We start from the raw sequence: 14,740 nt of genomic DNA on the forward strand, positions 1-14,740 counted from the left end.
CTAGACAGGCAATACAAAAGTGACTAATCCGTGGTCCTTGTCCTTGTCTTGCTGAAGATCTGATGGCTGGTCAGGCTAACAAAGGACACAAAAAGTGCCTTGCTATTTGGGGAAGGAGAGCGCACATCTGGTTACGTGGATCAGGAAGGGTTATGGTGGAGCTTCTGTCACTTGAGCCAGGGCTTGAGTGGGTTAGAGATGTCCACAACTTGGGGCTCAATCGCAGGACCCTGAGATCATGACCTGAGTTGAAATTGAGTTGGGACACTTAGCCGACTGAAGCACCCAGGCTCCCCTGACTGGGACCTTTTACAAATTAGGGCAGCCAATGTTGGGTTTCAATGATTTCATACACACCACGGTGTGACTGGTCTACCTGACAGGAAGTGGTTGCCCACTTAGGGCTCCGGGAACAGCACAGTTGAGTGACATTAATAATTCCTAATGCTGTTTCTACTTCTGATTTTCAGCAGATTCTTTTTCCAGTCAAGTTTCCCAAATTTAAATTAGTTGGGTTATGTAAATCTAAAGTATTCAAGAAGGAAGAAAGGTATAATTTAATACTTCGTATGCAGACTTTATTTGCCAATGCTTAAGAATGCTGTTTAAAAACAAATTATCTGAGTTGTAACCAAAGTCTAATTAAATAATTTCATAGTACAATTGTTCAACTTGTTTTGTATTATAGAATGGATACATCTGAACATTATAGAAACTTGTTTTAAAAAGCAATTTAATATGTTTGAGCTTGCTGTATACAAAATAACGGTTTAGAGGACTGGGAAGTGCTCCAGAATGACAACTCCCTGAAGTTACAATGTCTGTTCTTCAAAAGCCAAAACATGTATGAAAATGTATGAATCAATGGTTATCAAGATACTAGACAGCGAGAAAGAAAGGACAGTCATCGCTGGGAGACTGTAACAAACAAGGTAAGCCCTACAATTGGCTGGGGTTACTGCCTTGAGACAGTTTCCAGGCAACAGCGCACAGAGGGGGAGCCAGAGAGGAGTCCCACAACCTCCCTGAGTGGAAGAGACAGACTGAACAACAAAATACCTCAAAATCCTAGGTAGATTTTTTTCTTAGAAATTAAAAAATTGATTCTAAGATTCATATGGAAATGCAAAGAAGCTAGCATAGCCAAAACAAGTTTGAGAAGAAACAAAGATGGAGGAATAACAGTCCCTGATTTCAAGAGAATATAAAACCATAGTAATCAGCAGTGTGGTACTGGCATGAATACTGATAAACAGATCAATGGAACAAAATAGAAAGTACGTCCGTTTATGGAAAACTGATTTCTGACAAAGGTGCAAAGGCAACTCGGTGGGAGAACAATAGTCTTTTCAACAGATGGTGCTAGAACAATTGTATATCCATATACACAATGAATGAACTTCAATCCATACCTCATGTCATATACAAAAATGAACCCAGAATGGGTCACAGATTTAAAGGTAAAACTCCAAATACAAAGTTTCTAGAAGAAAACACAGGACAAAATTTTCATGACCTCGGATTAAGCTAGGATATTTAGAAACACCAGCAAAAGCATCATACATGAAAGTATAAATTGATTCATCAAAATGAAAAATTTTTGTCCTGTCAAAGATACTGTTAAGGAAATTAAAAGATAAGCCACAGACAGAGAAAAAACATTGGCAAACTACCTGTCTAATAAAGGACTTCTATCATATAGAATATATAAAGAACTCTCAAAATTCAATAAAAAAGAAAACTAGAATCTTAATTAAAATAATGGACAAAAAAATTTGAATAGATACTTCACCAAAGATATACAAATGGCAAATAAGCACATGAAAAAATACTCAATGTAGTTTGCCACTAGGGAAATGCAAATTAACCCCCAATTAGATATCACTACACACAGAGCAATAGCTAAATTATGGAGAATGCCATACCAAGTGTTGTTAAGAAGGTAGAGGAAGTGAAACTCTCAGTCATTGCTGGTGGGAAGATAAAATGGGATAACCACTTTGGAAAGCAGTTTGACCATTTTTTAAAATGCTGAACATAGATCACATGATTCAGCCACTCTACTCCTACGTATTTATCCAAGAGAAATGAAAGCATATGTCTATTTGAAGAATTTATATGAATATTCATAGATTTGTTTGTAATAATCAAATACTGGAAACTTCCCAAATGTTCATCAACAGGTGAATGGAGAGAAACAGCTGCGATATAGCCATACAATAAAATACCTCAGCAATAGAACACACGACGAGATGAACGAATCTCAAAATAATTTTGAGTGAAAGAAATCAGACAAAAAAAGAGAAAACATAATGTACAATCCCAATTATATAAAAGTCTAGAAAATGCAATCTAGGTGACAGAGGGCAGCTCAGTGGTTGTTTGGGGATGGCAGGTGCAGGGAGAGTCAGGAGGGAGGGGTTGCAAAAGGGTGTGAAGGAACTTGTGGGGTGATGGAAATGTCTGTTATCTTGTGGTGATGGTTTCAGGTATATATATATATACACGCACATCAAGTTATCCACCTTAAATATGTACATTTTGGTGTACATATGCCAATCACGCCTCAATAAAGCTATTTTTGAAACTAATGACATGATTTTGGGTACCTAGAGCAAAATCCTGGCTTGGAAGCAGCAGAAGTCATGGAACAGCAAGATATTAATGATACTTGGTTCTAAAATGTGACCTTGTCTCTAACTGTGTAATAAAATATTCTTGTTAACTGTCCAAAAATAGGCCATAAAGTCTCTATGGAGGCTTTCCCACCACACAGATCGGGGGGAACACGTCCTTTAAAACAGGTTTCACCACCTCTTTTCCTCCTTCCTACCTTGGGAAAGGAGAAGGAGGGGAATATGAAAACAGATTTAATATAAGGCAAGATACGCAACAGGTTATTAGAAATGTATGTGACCCAGAAAATGGATATCAATATCCAAAAAATAAATACAAGTTTTTTCTTTTACCCCCACATCCCTTTGGACCCCCATTTGCTGGCAGGATTGCATAGTGGTTCAGACTACAGTGTGGACTGAAGCAGACGGCCCAAGTTCAAATCTTATGCTGAGCTCCGTGCGGTATTTAATAGCGCCTGCCTTAGCTGCCCTGTCTGTAAATAGGGTAACAGCAAAGGTTCCTTCTCGTCACGCCGCTGTGAGGATTAAATGAGTTGCTGCAGGTAAAGCACTTAAAACAGGCAGAACCATGGGTTAACACAATGCAGTGCTACCATTCCGGGACCCCCTAATCTACGACAGACATGCTGGGCTCCCATCAGTTAAACGTAAAAAGCCCTGGGCTCAGAGAAGAGGGCAGAGGGCACGAGATTCCGAGAGCTGGAACCCAGTCCTGGCTCGGCCAGTGCCTAGCGCCCTGACCCCTTCCATGTGATCTACGCACCAGAGCTTAGACTGTTTACTGGGGAGAAGGAGAAGGCTGGTCTAGAAGACAGTCTCCACGGTCCCATCCAGCTGTTAGCGCTGCTTTTTAGAATTCAGAATTATACAAATATTATCAAATGAAAAGCTTTTTGACAATTGTTAGGACGATTGCTAAAATTTTAGCAGAACGCCGACCTAATGTTTTATGAGAAATTTAAACATGCAGTTTATGATCTTCTGGATCAGAACCTCCCCTTTTCAAAGCTGTGCGTGAAGTCTCTTGGAAGTTTAGGAGTTGATGTATCTTGCTTGTGGTGGACGGCGCACCGCTAGCTTGGCCTCAGGGACCCCCGGAGAAATCATTTCGGAAGCAATCTGGAGCGATGCTGTCTTCCCGCAGGCCAGCAGCATGAGCGCCGAGTGAAGCAACCACAGAAAGAAAGCTACCGTCAGTTCACATGGCTCGCTTCGTGGGAAATTCACCGGATAAGTATTACCATCTACAATAGAGCTGCCATTTGAGAAAAATACGCAGATTTTCAAAGGGGGCGTATTTAATGTGGAGACTGTGTTCCATTGTGACCTAGACCGCAGGGCTTTAACGTTCATTGGAAGGGGATCCAGGATAAGCATGACGAGGAGGGAGACTTCCTCTGCTAACATCCTGCTGAAGAAATTGTCCAATGTGTCAGCAATTCCTGATGCTTTAAAGGTTCCAATAACTTTTAGGAGTGTTACACTCCCGTTGGGGTCAAGTCCTTATCCAGAAACTGGATCACTCCACCAAGGGACATCAGCCTGTCCACAGAAGACATACTGACTCCAGGGACCAAACAGGAATTTTGTTAAAACAAATGGAGATCGGTTCGATGTCCCTCATATTTCCTAGCAGAAGCCTCTGCACTGCTCTCTGCTGGGATGAGCTGCTCCCACGTGGTTGATTCTGTCATTTGCTGCCAGTGACAATCATCTGTCTCAACTGGCACATTCCTTGAGCTCTTTAGAGAGAGCCAGAGGCATCCGAGCCTGTGGACACTGCGTATCTGAGCAGGGACCTGCAAGACTCCTGTCCCTTACAGCCAGCAGTGTCAACATTAGACCAGCTGTCCGAGTTTGGGCAAGAATCAGTCGAACCCATTCAGGTATCTCGATGGGTCACTGGAAAAGAGGGAGGAACCAGCTCAGTGTGATTAAGTGGCGTCTCTAGGCCAGGGCTTGAAATCTTGAGTGTATAAATGTGTGTGTGTGTTTGGGATCGCAAGCAGGAAATTCAAGTTTTGACCCGATTTCCAGGATGAGGCTGGTTGAAGTGCAGTGAAGAATCTTTATAGACCACGGCTAGCTAAGTTCAACGAAAAAAAAATTCTTTTAGTTTATTAAAAATTGGGAAATACAAGAAATAAAATGCAACTCCACAGAAATACGAACTGCTACCAGATTAGTATCTTTCCTGTTGATGCTTTTCCGCACACGTTTTCATATAGCTGAGATGACATGTACACACTACTTTGCCTTGTACTTGCACTTAAGATGATTCGAGCATTGAACAATTTTTGTAACGTTTTCGATGTCAAAATAATATCCTGTTGCAGTTTTATCCTAATATGGTTATATTCTCATATGGTGCTATGTTATCGTAGGACATAGTGTTCTGCTATAATAAATAATGTTGTTATAAACATTTGTGCATAAGTAATTGTACTTTTTCTCTTTAGGACTATTTCCCCGAAATGACATTACAAGGTTAAAGAGTTAACACATTTTTAAGGCTCAGGATACATTGTACCAAATGTTTGTGTTTAAAATACCCTTGGGCCAGCTGTGGTTGAGAATGTTCCAAACTTGTGGCATCATTACCAGCACTGAACATCTCTTGGAAGAAAAATTCCTTGCTAATTTGATGACAAAACAGTATCTTACTGTAATTTTACTCACATTTCTGATTACTAGTTACAAAGTATTTACTCTTTTGTTTTTCCTCTTCTATCAACAATTTGTTCATGACCTTTGCCCATTTTTCCCATTTTTCATCCACATTAATGAAATTTTGTTTTGTAAAGTCTCCCATTGAAGCAGCAATAAAACACTCACTAGTGTTCATTTAATTGAATTGATTTAAATATTTTATTAAGAAATATTCTGAAGACTATAGTTTATTGATAGGAAAAATATAAATCATACATGTTTAAAGATCATTTTGTACTGACATTATGGGAACTTGATTTCTCCAAATAACATGATTAGTTTTGAAGTGTTACTATTGGAATGCATTCTGCAGAAACGCAGTTTTACCTTCAAATCTGAGCACATTACCCTTACATCAAAAAAGAAAAAAGGATAATAAAAAACACAACTTGGATTAGTTTAAATTTTTAGTAGACCACATCTGATTTGTTGAAGAGTAAGCTCTTTTATTTACCTCTTCAAGGACGTGCTTATTTTGTTCACTTCTTTCTGTGCATCTTTATCCTATAAAGAAAATACAAGTACACAGTGAAATTTCACACATTGACCCTGCTATTCTGGGTACTTTGAAGCAATCTTTGGTGGAGTGAGGCGATACTTTCTGAAGGACCACTACAAAGAAATTACAGATTTCTTAGATCCAGGCATGATTCAGATCTCTGAGAATACATGTCATGTGGAGAGCTATTTCCAGGCTTTTCCCCCACCAAGTCTGGAGTGGTGGGAATACAGGGAGAAGAGAGCCTTCTGTGTAGCGGACACACTCAGTCTCACTAGCGTGGTAATGGTTAACTCTGTTTTCTTCTTCAACTTGTACCACGTGGAAGAAGTCCCAGCCCTAGCAGCAGGATTTGAAGAAATCTGAGATTCCACTGCAAGATCCAGACTAGCAAATAGAACTTTCATTACTGACTTTATCAAGCAGTTTACATTTAGGATGAAAAACCATGTAATATGTTTTTTAGTATTGCACATGTATTGTCATTTCTTTAAAACAAGTGTGGAGGTTAGAAACAGTGGCGGTAAATTCAGACTGCAGGGTACTCCTCTATACTTTTGCATTTAACATTTATTGAGGGGTGCCTGGGTGGCTCAGTTGGTTAAGCTCAGGTCATGATCTCGGGTGCTGGGACCGAGCCCTGAGTCGGACTCCACACTGGGCAATCTGTTTCTCCCTCTGCCTCTCCCTCCTGCTTACGCTGTCTGTCTCTCAAATAAATAAAATCTTAAAAAAAAAAAAAACCCAAACATTTATTGAGCACCTAATCAGAAAGAATTTAAGGGATGTAACAAATTAAAATAAACAGATGAGGAAAAATGAACAAGTAATATTTGGAAGTAGCTGTTAGATTTAAAAAAAAAACAACAAACCTGGAAGTTCTTCAATAGTTTTACTCATAATGTAGTGTCTGATCAATAGGATGCCTACTTCTATCAAATCAATATTTTTTGAAGGTTGTGAGAAAATATGATGAATGAATTTAGGGTATTAATGTATTATTTAAAAGAACTTATAAAAAATAAGCTGTAACCCATGTTTATCTTTGTAACCTTATGGCTAGCTGAGTGCCTGGCACCTAAAAGTCTCAAAATGGATGCCTACTATTAGCGGTTTGATGCTAGAACATACAGCAACATTTTCCATCAGTTAATTTCCAGGACTCAATTTCTTACAGAATAATGACATTAATGAGAGAATTATTTCAATCAGATGCCTAAAGAAATGAAAATGCATAAACCATAATGAAAGACTTAAAATTAATATCAGAGTATAGCAATGTTTGCACTCACGCACCACAAAGAATTCCTCCAACCTCCACCCCCATTCAGCTGGCAGCGAGTGCGCACACCCACACACTCACACACCCACAACACCCCCACCCCCCATTTCACCTCTTTCCCAGGGCCTCCATCCAAGTACTCTATTTACTTATGTTTTTACGTACAGAGGGTACTGGCAGGGCTTTTTAGTCCAAAAAGCCAGCTAAAACCACCACCTCCAACCATGCTCTCCTCTGTTAGAGCCCAAAATATATGTCCTTTACACCATCAATCCTCGTGGGTATTCCCCCCAATACTGCCCTCCCATGAATTCTCCTCTTTGACTCAACCTCTCACCTTCTCCTTTTTTCTCAGGCATTTCTACAGAACTCCCTGATGGGGACTTGTTTTGAAGTCACTTTTCCATTACTGGTAATGCATGTGCTGGGAGAATATATTTTGGGGGCAAGGGGAGAGGATGAGGGATATTACTGACAGAGGGGCTGGAGCCAACGGGAGAAGATAATTGTCCTCTACCACTTCTTATAGCTGTTAAACTCCTGGTCACTCTCCTCCTTAGGTTTATTTTTTTACGACTTCAGCACCTGGGTCATTCTGCACACCGTCTGCCATCACTGTTGGAGACATCCTTGTCCCCATGGCCTATGGATCCCAGCCTCCCAGGAGTTGGTCTCCTCATCTTCGATGTCCTTCCCCACCACCCCCGTGAGCATACCCTGGGCCGCATCACGACCTAGAACTGCTCTATGTCTGAAATACGCATCCTGCTCTCTGAACACAACTGCCTATCTTTTCGGGTCATTTATCCAATCACTCTCAATAACACCAATTTTTCAACTTCTGCAGGTTTATTAAGTGATTTTTTCCTTACTGTTCTCTATCAGCTTTCTCCTGCTTTGACTTATTTTCTACCCACTTTAGGTCCTACATCCAATGACTCTCTTAGCAAAAGATCAAAACTGTTCCTCTGTCTGTGGTGCCTGCCCTAGTTCTCTACAAACCCACATGTCTACAAACCCACTGAGTCTTCTATTGAGCCCACGACAAAAAAAGAGGACCGTGATGTGCTCTAGATCCCTTTCTGACCTCCTCAGGACCTTACTCTATCAATTACCTCCACTCTCCCCAGTCTTTCCAGAACCCTGCCTTCTTTGCTGGCCCTTTCTCATCATTTAAATGTGCTCCCCTATTTCCCATCTAAAAAAATATGATTTCTCAACTCCGGCACCACCTTAACTGCCACCTGACCTCTCTCTTCTCCTCACCATCAAGTTACTGGAAGGCGCCTACACGCACTGACGGCATTTTCTTACCTCTGGTGCTCTGCACTGTCTCTGCTTCTATCGTTCCACGGAAACAATCTGGGTGAAGAGCCCCAGTAACAGAGACACCATTAAATACAGCTCATTCCAGTCCTGACTTCTTCAGAGTGTCTGACAGAGGTGACCACTTCCCCCATCCTTTGGCTTCTGAGGCCCCAACTCCTGTGGCCACTTCTTTCCACCTCACTTGCAGCTTCCTTTTCCTCCTCCCCTTCCATTATGCTGATGTTTCTCAGAGTTGATCCTTGGCCAGCTGTCTTTCAAATACTCCATCACTTTACTGGGTGATCTCTGCCATCTTGTGGCTCCAGGCCTCAGTTATAAGATAAATACACGATCACTTTATGGACTGGAAAACCTCACAGACACAAACTCAAAAGGTCCGTAACTGAACTCACCTTCTCTACCAAATCTGATTCTCTCATGTTCCCTAGATTCTTAAAAGGTACCTCCATCTACCCTGGTCAGTTTCTAAAGCCAGAGACTGAGATCTCATTCTTGAGTCCTTTGTCTCCTGGAAATTCAACTTCTATGTCTTGTAGAGAGTACCACCCACATATCTGTTAAATCTGTGCCCTCCTTTCATTCCTTACTGCCATCATCTTGGTCCAGGTCACTGGCTCATGTCTGCGTTATTGCAGTAGTTATCTAAATGGTACTCCTTCTTCCAATTCTGCTCCCCTCCAAGCCGCCAGTCTCCACATGGTAACTAGTGTGCCCTCCCCCAAACCTCATTGTGTAGACTTGTTGCTTAAGGCCCTGTAATGGTTTCTCCTTGCCTTTAAGAAAAAGGTACACAAGGCTCTCATCTCTTTTCTCCCTCTACTACTCAATATTTCAGCCATATTGTACATCTGATTCAATGCTTGTAGGCATATTTGTGAATTCCAAGCCTTAGTTTGTTTTTAGTGTCTTATAAAGTAGGGCATGTATATGACCCACATCAGTATCACCTGAGTTATCTGAATCACATACTGTGTGTTTATTTGTCCATGTTTCCATTCACCTTTGTCATGTAGATACATATTTCAACACCAATATAATCATTAGAACACAATATTTTGTGTTCTACATTTTTCAGTTACATTGCAAGTTGTTTTCTGATTGAACAAAGTCTTTGTAAATATGTTTAGAGCTGCATTAATAATAGAAACTGATCAGCTTTCAACAGTGATCTACCAAAGGGAAAATGGCCTGATTATTCAACATAACATTTCATGACTTTTTGAAGCCAAATACCAATGTATTAGATTTTTTTATCAACAACTTTTATTAATCTACTGAGGGATTATCTTACTGCCTATTACATTTTACCAAATTCTGCTTTCAACATTTCCAAGAATGCATTACAGTTCTACGTTTTTACACTACATTATTTTCAGTGCCTTGTCATTTGCCAAAAGTCTAAGTTTTATGTTGAATTGTGTTCTAAAGGGTTCTTAAGAGTTTTGTATGAGTTTTCTTATATAAACTGCAGATAAAGGCATTTCTACTTGGACTTGAAGCCTGAGGGACTCCCCAGTGTGAGAACCTGAAGGCTGACTAAGGTATGCACGATGACTGTAGCCTTTCCTTCATTTGTGATGCTGACGGTGTTTCATACAGTGAGAACCCTCACATGTCCTGGAATGGTACTCTGTGAGGAAAGGGTTTTTCCTGTTGATTCCCTTGAATTGCGTCTCTAACATGAATTATCTGGTATTTCTCAAACGGCTTCTTCCTCCTGGGAAACACTTGCTGTTTTCCATCTTGTTTTGCTCAGTGTTTGTGCATTCCAAGGCCTGAGCTTTGGCTGAAGGCTGCAGGGTGCCTCCCCTGCGGCAACTCTAGCGTAAAGGCTAAAGCTGAGGCTGAAGGTTCTTCTATATTCATTACATAGGGTTTCTCTCCAGTGTGTGTTCTCATGATGGGTAAGGTTAGAGCATCAGCTAAGGGCTTTCCACACAGATGACATTCGTATAGTTTCTCTGCAGTGTGAATTCACTCATGCTGTTTAAAGGATAAGTCATTACCGGAGCCATTTCCACACTGATTACGGGCAAAGGGTTCTTCTCCTGTGTGAATTCTCTCATATAAACAAAAGTCAGCCCTCCGGCTGAAGAGTCTGCCACACTCATTACATGTGTAGGGATTCTTTCCAGTACCACAGACTGAGTCAGTTGAGCCGTGGCTAGTTCCCCATGTTCATCGTATTCAAAGAGCTCCTCTCCAGTGTGGAATCTCTGCTACTAAGGGGGAGAGGAGAGGCTGCTACACGTCTGACTACATCCATTCACCAATTCATTTTTCTACATATGAATTCTATGCTGATCCTTCAGCAACACTCTCCAATTGAAGTCTTTGCCACATTGGTTACACTCACATGATGTGATACTCGCCTGCCTGCATGTAAGTTTTTTCCTTCACAGCATGTCAACTGCACAGCTAGCTGATTAATTCTGAGGTCTTCGTTATGTGTCAAGCATTCGCTATATTGGCCATATTTTGCAAATGTCATCTTCTGAGGACTCAGGTTATGGTTCTGAGTTCAGGTTATACCTTTCTTCCCCAGATTCAAACTATCCAAATCTTTCTGCCGAGACAGCACACTTGCTCTCCACAAAACACTGCAGTTTCAAATTCCGGGAATAGAAAGTTGTTCCCATGCATGCATCTAGGCCCTAGAGCCCAAGGGCTGACCTTCTCAGTATCAAGTGCAGTGTGATGAGCTTAGAGCTCCCTGCAAGGGACAGAAGACTTGTCACAAGTAACTACCATGCCAGGAAGAGATTACGAGTGCCACAAGAAAGAAGCACATATGGGAAAATATATCACCACTCTCTGCCAAAGACTTTGCACAAGTACGAGACTTTGCACAAGACTTTGCACAAGTACTTATATAACATTGTTATACTTCTGGCATTTGGGTGACTTGACTAGACCGGGTACTGCTTAAGAACGACGATTCCAAACCGATGCTGTGTCATCAGTTATTTTAAGAAAATTATTAAAAGAAGGTCTAAGAAACTTCTTCCAGGTGTTTTTAAGATCAACTTAAAAACTACAACCAAGACCATTATATATCAAGAAAGCTTAATGAAGAATAGATTTCAGAATGCCGATCAATATAAGAGAAGAGCCAAAAGAGTAGAATTAGGGGGTTGTGAGCAGAGCAGCACCCCCGCCTGCACCTCATGAAAACGTCTGTTCAGAGAGTGGGACAAGTCTGTCCGTCCTTTAGCAGCTTATGAATTTCTTCTAAAATGTACCAGGAAGAATGAATTCTCTAGGAGTGGATGCCACAGATGACTTAATCTATAAGAAATAAATCCATACCAGAGATAAATCGGCAAATCAGAATTTCTAACAAATGGAACCCTGGACAACACTGCTGGGTTCCAGTAAGTGACCCACTCATCACTGAGCTGTCCTGTTCCCTTAACAGGAAGGCAGGGTGAACATCTGTAGACTGATTCTATTTTATAAACTTCTCTGAAGCACCAATCTCCTAATTTAAAAAATCAAATATGAGGTCTTAACTAAGTCAGAAAATTAAAAGCAGGATTAGGATTTTATCGTTAAGAGTGGTTACTAATACGTGGGCTGATTCTTCATCTATGTAACAGCATGGAGGTACCGCCCAGGATTTTAAACCGCAGGTAACTTCCAAGAACTTGTTGGCCGGGACGCAGCAGTCTTTACTTTGAGCGCTCCCGGCGTCCTCTTCTTCCTGGAGTAGTTTCACGTATACTTTATTTACTGTCCTCTAAGCTTTGTCTTAGAAGAGCAATTAATGCCACTTCAAAATATCACAGCCGTTTAGGAACAGTCTGTTTCTTTACCGATCAGCGCACCGCTCGTTGTAACACAACCCTATGCACTGCTTGGCCCGCGGAGCGCTGGCAGCGCAGTCCAGGTCAGTAACTTGGACCCTGCCTGCTGGCAAATAGCTCCCGGGCCGCTGGTGTGGTCCCGAATTCGTTCATCAAGCATTCTCACATTGCCTTAGACACAAGAATCCCTCTTATTTTAAAAACAATGTTTCTCAGGACCTGAGATTACCTTCCTGGGGTCAAGAAAAGTCCACATGAATAATAACATACTGCAGTTTCAAGTTCTGGGAATATGGAGCTGCTCACACGTGTGAATCTGGGCCCTAGAGCCCAGGGGCTGACATGGCCAGTACCGAGTGCAGCGTGATGAGAGCTCCCCAAAAGGGACGGAAGACAGCTCACAAGCGACTACCTCGCTAGGAACAGGTTATACGCGCCCTTAGGAAGAAGCGAACAGGTCACGCCAATGGCCTGGTGGCCTTCAATGTCATTAGTGGCTCCGCTGGACTTTTTGGAAATGACTAGACTGGTCAACAGAATCACTAATGGGGTATATTTCAGTCAGGAAAACCTTACCGAGATGAGGGGTACCACAGATAACTCTCCTCAGTCTATCTGCTAACTGAAAAAGAAACTGAGATATTCCCGACAGTACATTTACTACATGAAAAAAACAAAAAACCCAAACATCCCAGAAAACACAAATGGAAACATCACTGGGGGAAAAAAAAATAACATGGGAAATATTTACTAATGCTGTTTCGCTTATTACGTAAGTATTTCCACAGTGCCCAGCTCTCTTAGTTACATTCGTAATCAGTCCTACTTATTAGCACTAGTATTTTTATTAGCATGGTATTAGTCTTCTGATTCTTCCTACCAGGACTTATGAGGGCTTATTATATGCCAGGCCTGGCACCTGGCACTAGGCATAGAGGGGTGAGCGAAACACACCTAGCTGAGACTCTTCGTGGAACAATCACGCACATAATGAGGCTGCCACAGCCCCGCTAATTGATATGAAGGAAAAGCACGAGGTACTTTCTTGCCTGGGAGCGTCAAGGAAGTCATTCCTACAGAAATGACATTCGTGGTGTGGCTTGAAGGGTGAGTAGGAATAAAGGTGGTGAAGGGAGTGGAGGGCTTGGATGGGAGCGTTGCAGGAAGAGGTAACAACAGGGTCCGGGGGTGTGAGGCAGGGATGAGCATGGTGCAGAGGTGAGGAGAGCGGGGCACATCCATCAGAGCCGGGAAGGACATGCTACACATTTAGGACTTTTCAAGCAGGGAAGGGACAGACTGAGGTTTGTTTAATCTGTTGCCTTGGCTGCTATGAAGAGCCAAGAATGCACTGGAGGGAGGAAGAAAGCTGTGGGGCCAGTGGGAGGCTCCCACATCGCAGTTCGGGTGAACTTGGGGGCTTTTGTGCTTGGAGTGGTGAGAGCAGAGCGAGAGAGCCGTTGGGTGGCTCATGGCATGTTTTAGGAGAGGAATTCTGAGAACGTCGGGACTGGGTGGATGTCTGTGTTGGGGGCCGAGGGAGAAGGAGGGGTCAAGGATGATTCTCAGCATTTCCGACTGATGAATGAATGTGCCATTTAGTAGATGGGAAGATGGAGAAGGGCAGATCCAAAGGTCTGATGACGAGTTAAGTTTGAGATGTCTGCGAAACATCCAGGTAGAGATGTCACACGGGAAGTTGGATAATTAGGTCTACAGCTCAGAAGGGAGGTCTAGAGATACTGATTTGAGGACTCCTGGCAGGGAGATAGTATTTGAAGTCACGGACAAGAGGCTTGTGGGGTAGGGAGGAGGAAAGGTAAGAGGAGAAGAGAGACTTAGGGGGTCATCGATATTTAGCCCTTGTGTGAGAGCTCTAAATTTCGTGCACGGATATTTGCATGTCACACCACGTATTATGCCTCGTTATCATTCTGTAGTCTAATCTCAAATTCTAATAAGAGTGCACTGACGCAGTTAAAAATGGCTGCATGTAAGCTAAGGGACATCATTCGGGAGAGATGGGAAAGATGGTAGGGTCCCCATCTCCGAAATGGAGCAGGCAACCAGAGGGAAAAATCTGCCCCCAGAATTACACAATGTGTCTTCTGGGGAAGTGCCACTACTGAGCCTGTGCTGTTGAGCTCAGAACTGACCAACGGAACCCACTGAGGGATCTGAGGCAAAGGACAACCAACCCTGCAGGAAAGCCCGAACCCAGAAGCCAGCTAGACCTGGCGCAGGTCATTGTGGGGAAGGCCCCAGGAAGGCTGACCAGCCCTATCTACAGACGTGGGCATCTCCGAGCCCTGAAGCTCCCGGCAGGCCTCATTCCACTTCCCCCATCATCCATATTTCCCACGATTGTCCTGGACACCCCGTTCCCTCCAAGCACACAAATCTCCGCTCTTCCACTGCCGCGCCTCTGTTCATGACCTGCGATGTGCTTCACTCACACCTCCACACCTTCAAAGCC

The 14,740-nt window shown here is 42.4% G+C and overlaps 1 protein-coding gene across 1 annotated transcript in view; it reads right to left on the bottom strand.

Moving 5' to 3' along the window:
• Nucleotides 1–572: 572 nt before the first annotated feature.
• Nucleotides 573–14,740, bottom strand: part of RMDN2 (regulator of microtubule dynamics 2) — a 68,022-nt gene continuing 53,854 nt past the window's right edge. Inside the window, exons 11-12 of the mRNA XM_034659652.1 lie at nt 5,803–5,852; nt 573–4,725 (exon numbers count right to left, since the gene is read on the bottom strand). Of these exons, the coding sequence (XP_034515543.1) occupies nt 4,722–4,725; nt 5,803–5,852 (54 nt within the window). The 3' untranslated portion in view covers nt 573–4,721. The remainder of the gene's footprint in view (nt 4,726–5,802; nt 5,853–14,740) is intronic.

Source organism: Ailuropoda melanoleuca, chromosome 4 (genome assembly GCF_002007445.2).
Source record: "Ailuropoda melanoleuca isolate Jingjing chromosome 4, ASM200744v2, whole genome shotgun sequence".
NCBI lineage: Eukaryota > Metazoa > Chordata > Mammalia > Carnivora > Ursidae > Ailuropoda > Ailuropoda melanoleuca.